The sequence below is a fragment of the Aulonocara stuartgranti genome, assembly GCF_965226115.1.
Source record: "Aulonocara stuartgranti genome assembly, chromosome: 14".
Lineage (NCBI taxonomy): Eukaryota > Metazoa > Chordata > Actinopteri > Cichliformes > Cichlidae > Aulonocara > Aulonocara stuartgranti.
This window is the reverse complement of record NC_138950.1, coordinates 41160965-41174406: the sequence shown is the minus strand read 5'-3', so window position 1 is coordinate 41174406 and position 13442 is coordinate 41160965. Positions and strand designations below refer to the sequence as shown.

Genomic DNA, 13442 nt, shown 5'->3' with positions numbered 1-13442 from the left:
ACAAAGGAATGTAATTCAAATTTTGCACTTCAGACCTTACAGTGTGTGTGTGTGTGTGTGTGTGTGTGTGTGTTGACAGAGAGAGAGAGAGAGAGAGAGAGAGACAGAGAGAGAGAGAGAGAGAGGGAGAGATACAAAGGAATGTAATTCAAATTTTGCACTTCAGACCTTACAGTGTGTGTGTGTGTGTGTGTGTGTGTGTGTGTCTGTCTTTTACACAAAAAATGCACTTGCAACAACTTTAATATGGAATGTACTGGACTTCCCAGCTAGGCGCCCTCCTGTGGATGACAGGTGCAATTGATTGTCAAAAGCAGATATCTAACAGCTTCTGACACTTTGTACCGCATTGAGCCAGCAGAGGGAGCCCCCCTGGTTCAATCCCAGTTGCACAGCAGTTGTGACCAGCTTCTGTCTGTGTGCTTTGGTGTGTGTGTGTGTGTGTGTGTTGACAGAGAGAGAGAGAGACAGAGAGAGAGAGAGAGAGAGAGAGAGAGAGAGGGAGAGATACAAAGGAATGTAATTCAAATTTTGCACTTCAGACCTTACAGTGTGTGTGTGTGTGTGTGTGTGTGTGTGTGTGTGTTGACAGAGAGAGAGAGAGAGAGGGAGAGATACAAAGGAATGTAATTCAAATTTTGCACTTCAGACCTTACTGTGTGTGTGTGTGTGTGTGTGTGTGTGTGTGTCTGTCTTTTACACAAAAAATGCACTTGCAACAACTTTAATATGGAATGTACTGGACTTCCCAGCTAGGCGCCCTCCTGTGGACGACAGGTGCAATCCCAGTTGCACAGCACTTGACCAGCTTCTGTGTGTGTGTGTGTGTGTGTGTGTGTGTGTGTGTGTGACAGACAGACAGACAGACAGACAGAGAGGGAGATTCAAAGCATCAGGACCAGGAGATGACACAGTGCTCCAAAGGCCTGGTTCTGCTGCCTCCTCCTCCACCCACCTGCTGCAGACGCTTCTGTGAAGGGAAACTGCTACATGTTATGTCACCGATCCCTGCCATGCTGCGTGTCGAACGACCCGGCAGGGCCTGCTGAGTACAGTGGTGGTGGACCCAGGCCCTCTGCACCTTCCTTTCTCCGACTGGGACCGTTTTGTCCCATCCTTTTTGGTCCGATTCGCCATATCTCCAGAACCGAAGAAGCCATCGGCGTGGCCTCTTCGCCACAGCGTCCGGCACCCACCAAAACCCCCACCTAGACACCAACATCAGCCCTCTACACCTCTTACTTTTTCAGTTATTCCACTTTTGTCCCATCCTCTCCTGGCTTTTTCCCCATAACCTATCATTTAAGCCTCATCATACCTGCCGTGGGCCACTGGAGGGAGACAAATCACCATGCACTAAAATTCAAATTTTGCACTGCAAACCTCACAGTGTCTGTGTCTGTGTGTGTGTGTGTGTGTGTGTGTGTGTGTGTGTGCGCGCTTTGGTGTGTGTGTGTGTGTGTGCGCGCTTTGGTGTGTGTGCTTTGGTGTGTGTGTGTGTGTGTGTGTGTGACAGAGAGAGAGAGAGAGAGAGTGACACTTGCTGTGTATTTAAGAAACAAACGCTCAAAGAAACCAAACAGAATGACACAGGCAGAAAGACACTGTTTTATTTTGGTAACCAATGATGCATTTCTTATCCCCTTGTACAGGGCCTTTTATGACAGGAACAGGAACCACAGAGCGTCAGCCGCACACATCGAAGCTGCACAGGGCACACGCGGCACCACGCAGAATAAATGACGTTCCTGGGCCAAGGCCGAAGCCCAGCCACCCGCTGCCTCCTCGCCGCCTCCTCCCGGGACCTTCAAGGACCACCCACCAGCCACTGGTACACATTCCAATCTTACACAATGGCCCCAGCATCACAGGGCATCTCCTGACATTAAAATCTATCCTGATTTCTGTTGTTTTTCCCTCATCTCTGAGCCGCTGAGTGTGAGTGTGTGTGTGTGTGTGTGTGTGTGTGTGTGTGTGTGTGTGTGTGTGTGTGTGTGTCTCTCTCTCTTTTACACAAAAAACACATGTCAGTTGTTAAGGAAAATGTTATAAAACACTTCTTCAGTAAAGACTCAGAGAAGAGAAACACACAGAACTTCTTGCTAGCAAGGGCAGCCTCCACTCTAAGAGACTCCAGTGAGAGAACTGCCCCGGTCTTTATTTTATACTCCATTGAGCGTGTGTGTGTGCGTGTGTGTGTGTGTGTGTGTGTTGACAGAGAGAGAGAGAGACAGAGAGAGAGAGAGAGAGGGAGAGATACAAAGGAATGTAATTCAAATTTTGCACTTCAGACCTTACAGTGTGTGTGTGTGTGTGTGTGTGTGTGTGTGTGTGTGTGTGTGTGTGTGTGTGTGTGTTGACAGAGAGAGAGAGAGAGAGAGAGAGAGAGAGAGAGAGAGAGAGAGAGAGAGAGAGGGAGAGATACAAAGGAATGTAATTCAAATTTTGCACTTCAGACCTTACAGTGTGTGTGTGTGTGTGTGTGTGTGTGTGTGTGTCTGTCTTTTACACAAAAAATGCACTTGCAACAACTTTAATATGGAATGTACTGGACTTCCCAGCTAGGCGCCCTCCTGTGGATGACAGGTGCAATTGATTGTCAAAAGCAGATATCTAACAGCTTCTGACACTTTGTACCGCATTGAGCCAGCAGAGGGAGCCCCCCTGGTTCAATCCCAGTTGCACAGCAGTTGTGACCAGCTTCTGTCTGTGTGCTTTGGTGTGTGTGAGTGTGTGTGTGTGTGTGTGTGTGTTGACAGAGAGAGAGAGAGAGAGACAGAGAGAGAGAGAGAGAGAGAGAGAGGGAGAGATACAAAGGAATGTAATTCAAATTTTGCACTTCAGACCTTACTGTGTGTGTGTGTGTGTGTGTGTGTGTGTGTGTGTCTGTCTTTTACACAAAAAATGCACTTGCAACAACTTTAATATGGAATGTACTGGACTTCCCAGCTAGGCGCCCTCCTGTGGATGACAGGTGCAATTGATTGTCAAAAGCAGATATCTAACAGCTTCTGACACTTTGTACCGCATTGAGCCAGCAGAGGGAGCCCCCCTGGTTCAATCCCAGTTGCACAGCAGTTGTGACCAGCTTCTGTCTGTGTGCTTTGGTGTGTGTGAGTGTGTGTGTGTGTGTGTGTGTTGACAGAGAGAGAGAGAGAGAGACAGAGAGAGAGAGAGAGAGAGAGAGAGAGAGAGGGAGAGATACAAAGGAATGTAATTCAAATTTTGCACTTCAGACCTTACTGTGTGTGTGTGTGTGTGTGTGTGTGTGTGTGTGTGTGTGTGTCTGTCTTTTACACAAAAAATGCACTTGCAACAACTTTAATATGGAATGTACTGGACTTCCCAGCTAGGCGCCCTCCTGTGGACGACAGGTGCAATCCCAGTTGCACAGCACTTGACCAGCTTCTGTGTGTGTGTGTGTGTGTGTGACAGACAGACAGACAGACAGACAGAGAGGGAGATTCAAAGCATCAGGACCAGGAGATGACACAGTGCTCCAAAGGCCTGGTTCTGCTGCCTCCTCCTCCACCCACCTGCTGCAGACGCTTCTGTGAAGGGAAACTGCTACATGTTATGTCACCGATCCCTGCCATGCTGCGTGTCTAACGACCCGGCAGGGCCTGCTGAGTACAGTGGTGGTGGAATCGGCCCGATCGGACACTCCTATCTGCCACTTTGACCTTTTTATTCCGTCAAATTTGGACCCATTTACACCAAGTCCAGAACCGTTGGTGCTATCGACATGGGGTCTTCACCAGGGTGTCCGGAGCACCCCGAAACCCCCCCGTAGACACCACTTTCATCCCTCTACGACACTTACTTTCCCAGTTATTCCATTTTATTCCGTCAAGCTCTGGCTATTACCCCCTAACCTAACCAACCCTCATCATACCTGCATTTGTCCACTGGAGGGAGACAAAAACACCAAGCTCTGAGATTCAAATTTTGAACTGCAGACCTCACAGTGTCTGTGTGTGTGTGTGTGTGTGTGTGTGTGTGTGTGTGTGTGTGTGTGTGTGTGTGTGTGACAGAGAGAGAGAGAGAGTGACACTTGCTGTGTATTTAAGAAACAAACGCTCAAAGAAACCAAACAGAATGACACAGGCAGAAAGACACTGTTTTATTTTGGTAACCAATGATGCATTTCTTCTCCCCTTGTACAGTACACCCTGAAGCCGTGTGTGGACCAGGAGATCAGCAGAACAGGAACCACAGAGCGTCAGCGGCAGACATCCAAGCTGCACAGGGCACACGCAGCACCAGGCAGAATTAATGACGTCCCTGATCCACAGCTCAAGCCCAGCCACCCGCTGCCTCCTCGCCGCCTCCTCCCGGGACCTTCAAGGACCACCCACCAGCCACTGGTACACATTCCAATCTTACACAATGGCCCCAGCATCACAGGGCATCTCCTGACATTAAAATCTATCCTGATTTCTGTTGTTTTTCCCTCATCTCTGAGCCTGTGAGTGTGAGTGTGTGTGTGTGTGTGTGTGTGTGTGTGTGTGTGTGTGTGTGTGTGTGTGTGTGTGTCTCTCTCTCTTTTACACAAAAAACACATGTCAGTTGTTAAGGAAAATGTTATAAAACACTTCTTCAGTAAAGACTCAGAGAAGAGAAACACACAGAACTTCTTGCTAGCAAGGGCAGCCTCCACTCTAAGAGACTCCAGTGAGAGAACTGCCCCGGTCTTTATTTTATACTCCATTGAGTGTGTGTGTGTGTGTGTGTGTGTGTGTGTGTGTGTTGACAGAGAGAGAGAGAGAGAGAGAGAGAGACAGAGAGAGAGAGAGAGAGAGAGAGAGGGAGAGATACAAAGGAATGTAATTCAAATTTTGCACTTCAGACCTTACAGTGTGTGTGTGTGTGTGTGTGTGTGTGTGTGTGTGTGTGTGTGTGTCTGTCTTTTACACAAAAAATGCACTTGCAACAACTTTAATATGGAATGTACTGGACTTCCCAGCTAGGCGCCCTCCTGTGGATGACAGGTGCAATTGATTGTCAAAAGCAGATATCTAACAGCTTCTGACACTTTGTACCGCATTGAGCCAGCAGAGGGAGCCCCCCTGGTTCAATCCCAGTTGCACAGCAGTTGTGACCAGCTTCTGTCTGTGTGCTTTGGTGTGTGTGAGTGTGTGTGTGTGTGTGTGTGTGTTGACAGAGAGAGAGAGAGAGAGACAGAGAGAGAGAGAGAGAGAGAGAGAGAGAGAGGGAGAGATACAAAGGAATGTAATTCAAATTTTGCACTTCAGACCTTACTGTGTGTGTGTGTGTGTGTGTGTGTGTGTGTGTGTGTGTGTGTGTGTGTGTGTCTGTCTTTTACACACAAAATGCACTTGCAACAACTTTAATATGGAATGTACTGGACTTCCCAGCTAGGCGCCCTCCTGTGGACGACAGGTGCAATCCCAGTTGCACAGCACTTGACCAGCTTCTGTGTGTGTGTGTGTGTGTGTGACAGACAGACAGACAGACAGACAGAGAGGGAGATTCAAAGCATCAGGACCAGGAGATGACACAGTGCTCCAAAGGCCTGGTTCTGCTGCCTCCTCCTCCACCCACCTGCTGCAGACGCTTCTGTGAAGGGAAACTGCTACATGTTATGTCACCGATCCCTGCCATGCTGCGTGTCGAACGACCCGGCAGGGCCTGCTGAGTACAGTGGTGGTGGAATCGGCCCGATCGGACACTCCTATCTGCCACTTTGACCTTTTTATTCCGTCAAATTTGGACCCATTTACACCAAGTCCAGAACCGTTGGTGCTATCGACATGGGGTCTTCACCAGGGTGTCCGGAGCACCCCGAAACCCCCCCGTAGACACCACTTTCATCCCTCTACGACACTTACTTTCCCAGTTATTCCATTTTATTCCGTCAAGCTCTGGCTATTACCCCCTAACCTAACCTAACCAACCCTCATCATACCTGCATTTGTCCACTGGAGGGAGACAAAAACACCAAGCTCTGAGATTCAAATTTTGAACTGCAGACCTCACAGTGTCTGTGTGTGTGTGTGTGTGTGTGTGTGTGTGTGTGTGTGTGTGTGTGTGTGTGTGTGTGTGTGTGTGACAGAGAGAGAGAGAGAGTGACACTTGCTGTGTATTTAAGAAACAAACGCTCAAAGAAACCAAACAGAATGACACAGGCAGAAAGACACTGTTTTATTTTGGTAACCAATGATGCATTTCTTCTCCCCTTGTACAGTACACCCTGAAGCCGTGTGTGGACCAGGAGATCAGCAGAACAGGAACCACAGAGCGTCAGCGGCAGACATCCAAGCTGCACAGGGCACACGCAGCACCAGGCAGAATTAATGACGTCCCTGATCCACAGCTCAAGCCCAGCCACCCGCTGCCTCCTCGCCGCCTCCTCCCGGGACCTTCAAGGACCACCCACCAGCCACTGGTACACATTCCAATCTTACACAATGGCCCCAGCATCACAGGGCATCTCCTGACATTAAAATCTATCCTGATTTCTGTTGTTTTTCCCTCATCTCTGAGCCTGTGAGTGTGAGTGTGTGTGTGTGTGTGTGTGTGTGTGTGTGTGTGTGTGTGTGTGTGTGTGTGTGTGTGTCTCTCTCTCTTTTACACAAAAAACACATGTCAGTTGTTAAGGAAAATGTTATAAAACACTTCTTCAGTAAAGACTCAGAGAAGAGAAACACACAGAACTTCTTGCTAGCAAGGGCAGCCTCCACTCTAAGAGACTCCAGTGAGAGAACTGCCCCGGTCTTTATTTTATACTCCATTGAGTGTGTGTGTGTGTGTGTGTGTGTGTGTGTGTGTGTGTGTGTGTGTGTGTGTGTGTGTGTGTGTGACAGAGAGAGAGAGAGAGAGAGAGAGACAGAGAGAGAGAGAGAGAGAGAGAGAGGGAGAGATACAAAGGAATGTAATTCAAATTTTGCACTTCAGACCTTACAGTGTGTGTGTGTGTGTGTGTGTGTGTGTGTGTGTGTGTGTGTGTCTGTCTTTTACACAAAAAATGCACTTGCAACAACTTTAATATGGAATGTACTGGACTTCCCAGCTAGGCGCCCTCCTGTGGATGACAGGTGCAATTGATTGTCAAAAGCAGATATCTAACAGCTTCTGACACTTTGTACCGCATTGAGCCAGCAGAGGGAGCCCCCCTGGTTCAATCCCAGTTGCACAGCAGTTGTGACCAGCTTCTGTCTGTGTGCTTTGGTGTGTGTGAGTGTGTGTGTGTGTGTGTGTGTGTTGACAGAGAGAGAGAGAGAGAGACAGAGAGAGAGAGAGAGAGAGAGAGAGAGAGAGAGGGAGAGATACAAAGGAATGTAATTCAAATTTTGCACTTCAGACCTTACTGTGTGTGTGTGTGTGTGTGTGTGTGTGTGTGTGTGTGTGTGTGTGTGTGTGTGTCTGTCTTTTACACAAAAAATGCACTTGCAACAACTTTAATATGGAATGTACTGGACTTCCCAGCTAGGCGCCCTCCTGTGGACGACAGGTGCAATCCCAGTTGCACAGCACTTGACCAGCTTCTGTGTGTGTGTGTGTGTGTGTGACAGACAGACAGACAGACAGACAGAGAGGGAGATTCAAAGCATCAGGACCAGGAGATGACACAGTGCTCCAAAGGCCTGGTTCTGCTGCCTCCTCCTCCACCCACCTGCTGCAGACGCTTCTGTGAAGGGAAACTGCTACATGTTATGTCACCGATCCCTGCCATGCTGCGTGTCTAACGACCCGGCAGGGCCTGCTGAGTACAGTGGTGGTGGAATCGGCCCGATCGGACACTCCTATCTGCCACTTTGACCTTTTTATTCCGTCAAATTTGGACCCATTTACACCAAGTCCAGAACCGTTGGTGCTATCGACATGGGGTCTTCACCAGGGTGTCCGGAGCACCCCGAAACCCCCCCGTAGACACCACTTTCATCCCTCTACGACACTTACTTTCCCAGTTATTCCATTTTATTCCGTCAAGCTCTGGCTATTACCCCCTAACCTAACCTAACCAACCCTCATCATACCTGCATTTGTCCACTGGAGGGAGACAAAAACACCAAGCTCTGAGATTCAAATTTTGAACTGCAGACCTCACAGTGTCTGTGTGTGTGTGTGTGTGTGTGTGTGTGTGTGTGTGTGTGTGTGTGTGTGTGTGTGTGTGTGTGTGTGACAGAGAGAGAGAGAGAGTGACACTTGCTGTGTATTTAAGAAACAAACGCTCAAAGAAACCAAACAGAATGACACAGGCAGAAAGACACTGTTTTATTTTGGTAACCAATGATGCATTTCTTCTCCCCTTGTACAGTACACCCTGAAGCCGTGTGTGGACCAGGAGATCAGCAGAACAGGAACCACAGAGCGTCAGCGGCAGACATCCAAGCTGCACAGGGCACACGCAGCACCAGGCAGAATTAATGACGTCCCTGATCCACAGCTCAAGCCCAGCCACCCGCTGCCTCCTCGCCGCCTCCTCCCGGGACCTTCAAGGACCACCCACCAGCCACTGGTACACATTCCAATCTTACACAATGGCCCCAGCATCACAGGGCATCTCCTGACATTAAAATCTATCCTGATTTCTGTTGTTTTTCCCTCATCTCTGAGCCTGTGAGTGTGAGTGTGTGTGTGTGTGTGTGTGTGTGTGTGTGTGTGTGTGTGTGTGTGTGTGTGTGTGTGTCTCTCTCTCTTTTACACAAAAAACACATGTCAGTTGTTAAGGAAAATGTTATAAAACACTTCTTCAGTAAAGACTCAGAGAAGAGAAACACACAGAACTTCTTGCTAGCAAGGGCAGCCTCCACTCTAAGAGACTCCAGTGAGAGAACTGCCCCGGTCTTTATTTTATACTCCATTGAGTGTGTGTGTGTGTGTGTGTGTGTGTGTGTGTGTGTGTGTGTGTGTGTGTGTGTGTTGACAGAGAGAGAGAGAGAGAGAGAGAGACAGAGAGAGAGAGAGAGAGAGAGAGAGGGAGAGATACAAAGGAATGTAATTCAAATTTTGCACTTCAGACCTTACAGTGTGTGTGTGTGTGTGTGTGTGTGTGTGTGTGTGTGTGTGTGTCTGTCTTTTACACAAAAAATGCACTTGCAACAACTTTAATATGGAATGTACTGGACTTCCCAGCTAGGCGCCCTCCTGTGGATGACAGGTGCAATTGATTGTCAAAAGCAGATATCTAACAGCTTCTGACACTTTGTACCGCATTGAGCCAGCAGAGGGAGCCCCCCTGGTTCAATCCCAGTTGCACAGCAGTTGTGACCAGCTTCTGTCTGTGTGCTTTGGTGTGTGTGAGTGTGTGTGTGTGTGTGTGTGTGTTGACAGAGAGAGAGAGAGAGAGACAGAGAGAGAGAGAGAGAGAGAGAGAGAGAGAGAGAGGGAGAGATACAAAGGAATGTAATTCAAATTTTGCACTTCAGACCTTACTGTGTGTGTGTGTGTGTGTGTGTGTGTGTGTGTGTGTGTGTGTGTGTGTGTGTGTGTCTGTCTTTTACACAAAAAATGCACTTGCAACAACTTTAATATGGAATGTACTGGACTTCCCAGCTAGGCGCCCTCCTGTGGACGACAGGTGCAATCCCAGTTGCACAGCACTTGACCAGCTTCTGTGTGTGTGTGTGTGTGTGTGACAGACAGACAGACAGACAGACAGAGAGGGAGATTCAAAGCATCAGGACCAGGAGATGACACAGTGCTCCAAAGGCCTGGTTCTGCTGCCTCCTCCTCCACCCACCTGCTGCAGACGCTTCTGTGAAGGGAAACTGCTACATGTTATGTCACCGATCCCTGCCATGCTGCGTGTCTAACGACCCGGCAGGGCCTGCTGAGTACAGTGGTGGTGGAATCGGCCCGATCGGACACTCCTATCTGCCACTTTGACCTTTTTATTCCGTCAAATTTGGACCCATTTACACCAAGTCCAGAACCGTTGGTGCTATCGACATGGGGTCTTCACCAGGGTGTCCGGAGCACCCCGAAACCCCCCCGTAGACACCACTTTCATCCCTCTACGACACTTACTTTCCCAGTTATTCCATTTTATTCCGTCAAGCTCTGGCTATTACCCCCTAACCTAACCAACCCTCATCATACCTGCATTTGTCCACTGGAGGGAGACAAAAACACCAAGCTCTGAGATTCAAATTTTGAACTGCAGACCTCACAGTGTCTGTGTGTGTGTGTGTGTGTGTGTGTGTGTGTGTGTGTGTGTGTGTGTGTGTGTGTGTGTGTGACAGAGAGAGAGAGAGAGTGACACTTGCTGTGTATTTAAGAAACAAACGCTCAAAGAAACCAAACAGAATGACACAGGCAGAAAGACACTGTTTTATTTTGGTAACCAATGATGCATTTCTTCTCCCCTTGTACAGTACACCCTGAAGCCGTGTGTGGACCAGGAGATCAGCAGAACAGGAACCACAGAGCGTCAGCGGCAGACATCCAAGCTGCACAGGGCACACGCAGCACCAGGCAGAATTAATGACGTCCCTGATCCACAGCTCAAGCCCAGCCACCCGCTGCCTCCTCGCCGCCTCCTCCCGGGACCTTCAAGGACCACCCACCAGCCACTGGTACACATTCCAATCTTACACAATGGCCCCAGCATCACAGGGCATCTCCTGACATTAAAATCTATCCTGATTTCTGTTGTTTTTCCCTCATCTCTGAGCCTGTGAGTGTGAGTGTGTGTGTGTGTGTGTGTGTGTGTGTGTGTGTGTGTGTGTGTGTGTGTGTGTGTCTCTCTCTCTTTTACACAAAAAACACATGTCAGTTGTTAAGGAAAATGTTATAAAACACTTCTTCAGTAAAGACTCAGAGAAGAGAAACACACAGAACTTCTTGCTAGCAAGGGCAGCCTCCACTCTAAGAGACTCCAGTGAGAGAACTGCCCCGGTCTTTATTTTATACTCCATTGAGTGTGTGTGTGTGTGTGTGTGTGTGTGTGTGTGTGTGTGTGTGTGTGTGTGTGTGTGTTGACAGAGAGAGAGAGAGAGAGAGAGAGAGACAGAGAGAGAGAGAGAGAGAGAGAGAGGGAGAGATACAAAGGAATGTAATTCAAATTTTGCACTTCAGACCTTACAGTGTGTGTGTGTGTGTGTGTGTGTGTGTGTGTGTGTGTGTGTGTCTGTCTTTTACACAAAAAATGCACTTGCAACAACTTTAATATGGAATGTACTGGACTTCCCAGCTAGGCGCCCTCCTGTGGATGACAGGTGCAATTGATTGTCAAAAGCAGATATCTAACAGCTTCTGACACTTTGTACCGCATTGAGCCAGCAGAGGGAGCCCCCCTGGTTCAATCCCAGTTGCACAGCAGTTGTGACCAGCTTCTGTCTGTGTGCTTTGGTGTGTGTGAGTGTGTGTGTGTGTGTGTGTGTGTTGACAGAGAGAGAGAGAGAGAGACAGAGAGAGAGAGAGAGAGAGAGAGAGAGAGAGAGGGAGAGATACAAAGGAATGTAATTCAAATTTTGCACTTCAGACCTTACTGTGTGTGTGTGTGTGTGTGTGTGTGTGTGTGTGTGTGTGTGTGTGTGTGTGTGTCTGTCTTTTACACAAAAAATGCACTTGCAACAACTTTAATATGGAATGTACTGGACTTCCCAGCTAGGCGCCCTCCTGTGGACGACAGGTGCAATCCCAGTTGCACAGCACTTGACCAGCTTCTGTGTGTGTGTGTGTGTGTGTGACAGACAGACAGACAGACAGACAGAGAGGGAGATTCAAAGCATCAGGACCAGGAGATGACACAGTGCTCCAAAGGCCTGGTTCTGCTGCCTCCTCCTCCACCCACCTGCTGCAGACGCTTCTGTGAAGGGAAACTGCTACATGTTATGTCACCGATCCCTGCCATGCTGCGTGTCTAACGACCCGGCAGGGCCTGCTGAGTACAGTGGTGGTGGAATCGGCCCGATCGGACACTCCTATCTGCCACTTTGACCTTTTTATTCCGTCAAATTTGGACCCATTTACACCAAGTCCAGAACCGTTGGTGCTATCGACATGGGGTCTTCACCAGGGTGTCCGGAGCACCCCGAAACCCCCCCGTAGACACCACTTTCATCCCTCTACGACACTTACTTTCCCAGTTATTCCATTTTATTCCGTCAAGCTCTGGCTATTACCCCCTAACCTAACCAACCCTCATCATACCTGCATTTGTCCACTGGAGGGAGACAAAAACACCAAGCTCTGAGATTCAAATTTTGAACTGCAGACCTCACAGTGTCTGTGTGTGTGTGTGTGTGTGTGTGTGTGTGTGTGTGTGTGTGTGTGTGTGTGTGTGTGTGACAGAGAGAGAGAGAGAGTGACACTTGCTGTGTATTTAAGAAACAAACGCTCAAAGAAACCAAACAGAATGACACAGGCAGAAAGACACTGTTTTATTTTGGTAACCAATGATGCATTTCTTCTCCCCTTGTACAGTACACCCTGAAGCCGTGTGTGGACCAGGAGATCAGCAGAACAGGAACCACAGAGCGTCAGCGGCAGACATCCAAGCTGCACAGGGCACACGCAGCACCAGGCAGAATTAATGACGTCCCTGATCCACAGCTCAAGCCCAGCCACCCGCTGCCTCCTCGCCGCCTCCTCCCGGGACCTTCAAGGACCACCCACCAGCCACTGGTACACATTCCAATCTTACACAATGGCCCCAGCATCACAGGGCATCTCCTGACATTAAAATCTATCCTGATTTCTGTTGTTTTTCCCTCATCTCTGAGCCTGTGAGTGTGAGTGTGTGTGTGTGTGTGTGTGTGTGTGTGTGTGTGTGTGTGTGTGTGTGTGTCTCTCTCTCTTTTACACAAAAAACACATGTCAGTTGTTAAGGAAAATGTTATAAAACACTTCTTCAGTAAAGACTCAGAGAAGAGAAACACACAGAACTTCTTGCTAGCAAGGGCAGCCTCCACTCTAAGAGACTCCAGTGAGAGAACTGCCCCGGTCTTTATTTTATACTCCATTGAGTGTGTGTGTGTGTGTGTGTGTGTGTGTGTGTGTGTTGACAGAGAGAGAGAGAGAGAGAGAGAGACAGAGAGAGAGAGAGAGAGAGAGAGAGGGAGAGATACAAAGGAATGTAATTCAAATTTTGCACTTCAGACCTTACAGTGTGTGTGTGTGTGTGTGTGTGTGTGTGTGTGTGTGTGTGTGTGTCTGTCTTTTACACAAAAAATGCACTTGCAACAACTTTAATATGGAATGTACTGGACTTCCCAGCTAGGCGCCCTCCTGTGGATGACAGGTGCAATTGATTGTCAAAAGCAGATATCTAACAGCTTCTGACACTTTGTACCGCATTGAGCCAGCAGAGGGAGCCCCCCTGGTTCAATCCCAGTTGCACAGCAGTTGTGACCAGCTTCTGTCTGTGTGCTTTGGTGTGTGTGAGTGTGTGTGTGTGTGTGTGTGTGTTGACAGAGAGAGAGAGAGAGAGACAGAGAGAGAGAGAGAGAGAGAGAGAGAGAGAGGGAGAGATA

At 48.6% G+C, this 13442-nt stretch overlaps 1 protein-coding gene across 1 annotated transcript in view; it reads left to right on the top strand.

Moving 5' to 3' along the window:
- LOC309687653 (uncharacterized protein) overlaps positions 1 to 13442 on the top strand; it is a gene marked incomplete at its 3' end in the record, with an annotated part of 54156 nt that overhangs the window by 1913 nt on the left and 38801 nt on the right. The window contains exons 2-7 of the mRNA XM_082502748.1: positions 1653 to 1831; positions 4167 to 4367; positions 6209 to 6409; positions 8282 to 8482; positions 10341 to 10541; positions 12394 to 12594. Of these exons, the coding sequence (XP_082358874.1) occupies positions 1661 to 1831; positions 4167 to 4367; positions 6209 to 6409; positions 8282 to 8482; positions 10341 to 10541; positions 12394 to 12594 (1176 nt within the window). The 5' untranslated portion in view covers positions 1653 to 1660. The remainder of the gene's footprint in view (positions 1 to 1652; positions 1832 to 4166; positions 4368 to 6208; positions 6410 to 8281; positions 8483 to 10340; positions 10542 to 12393; positions 12595 to 13442) is intronic.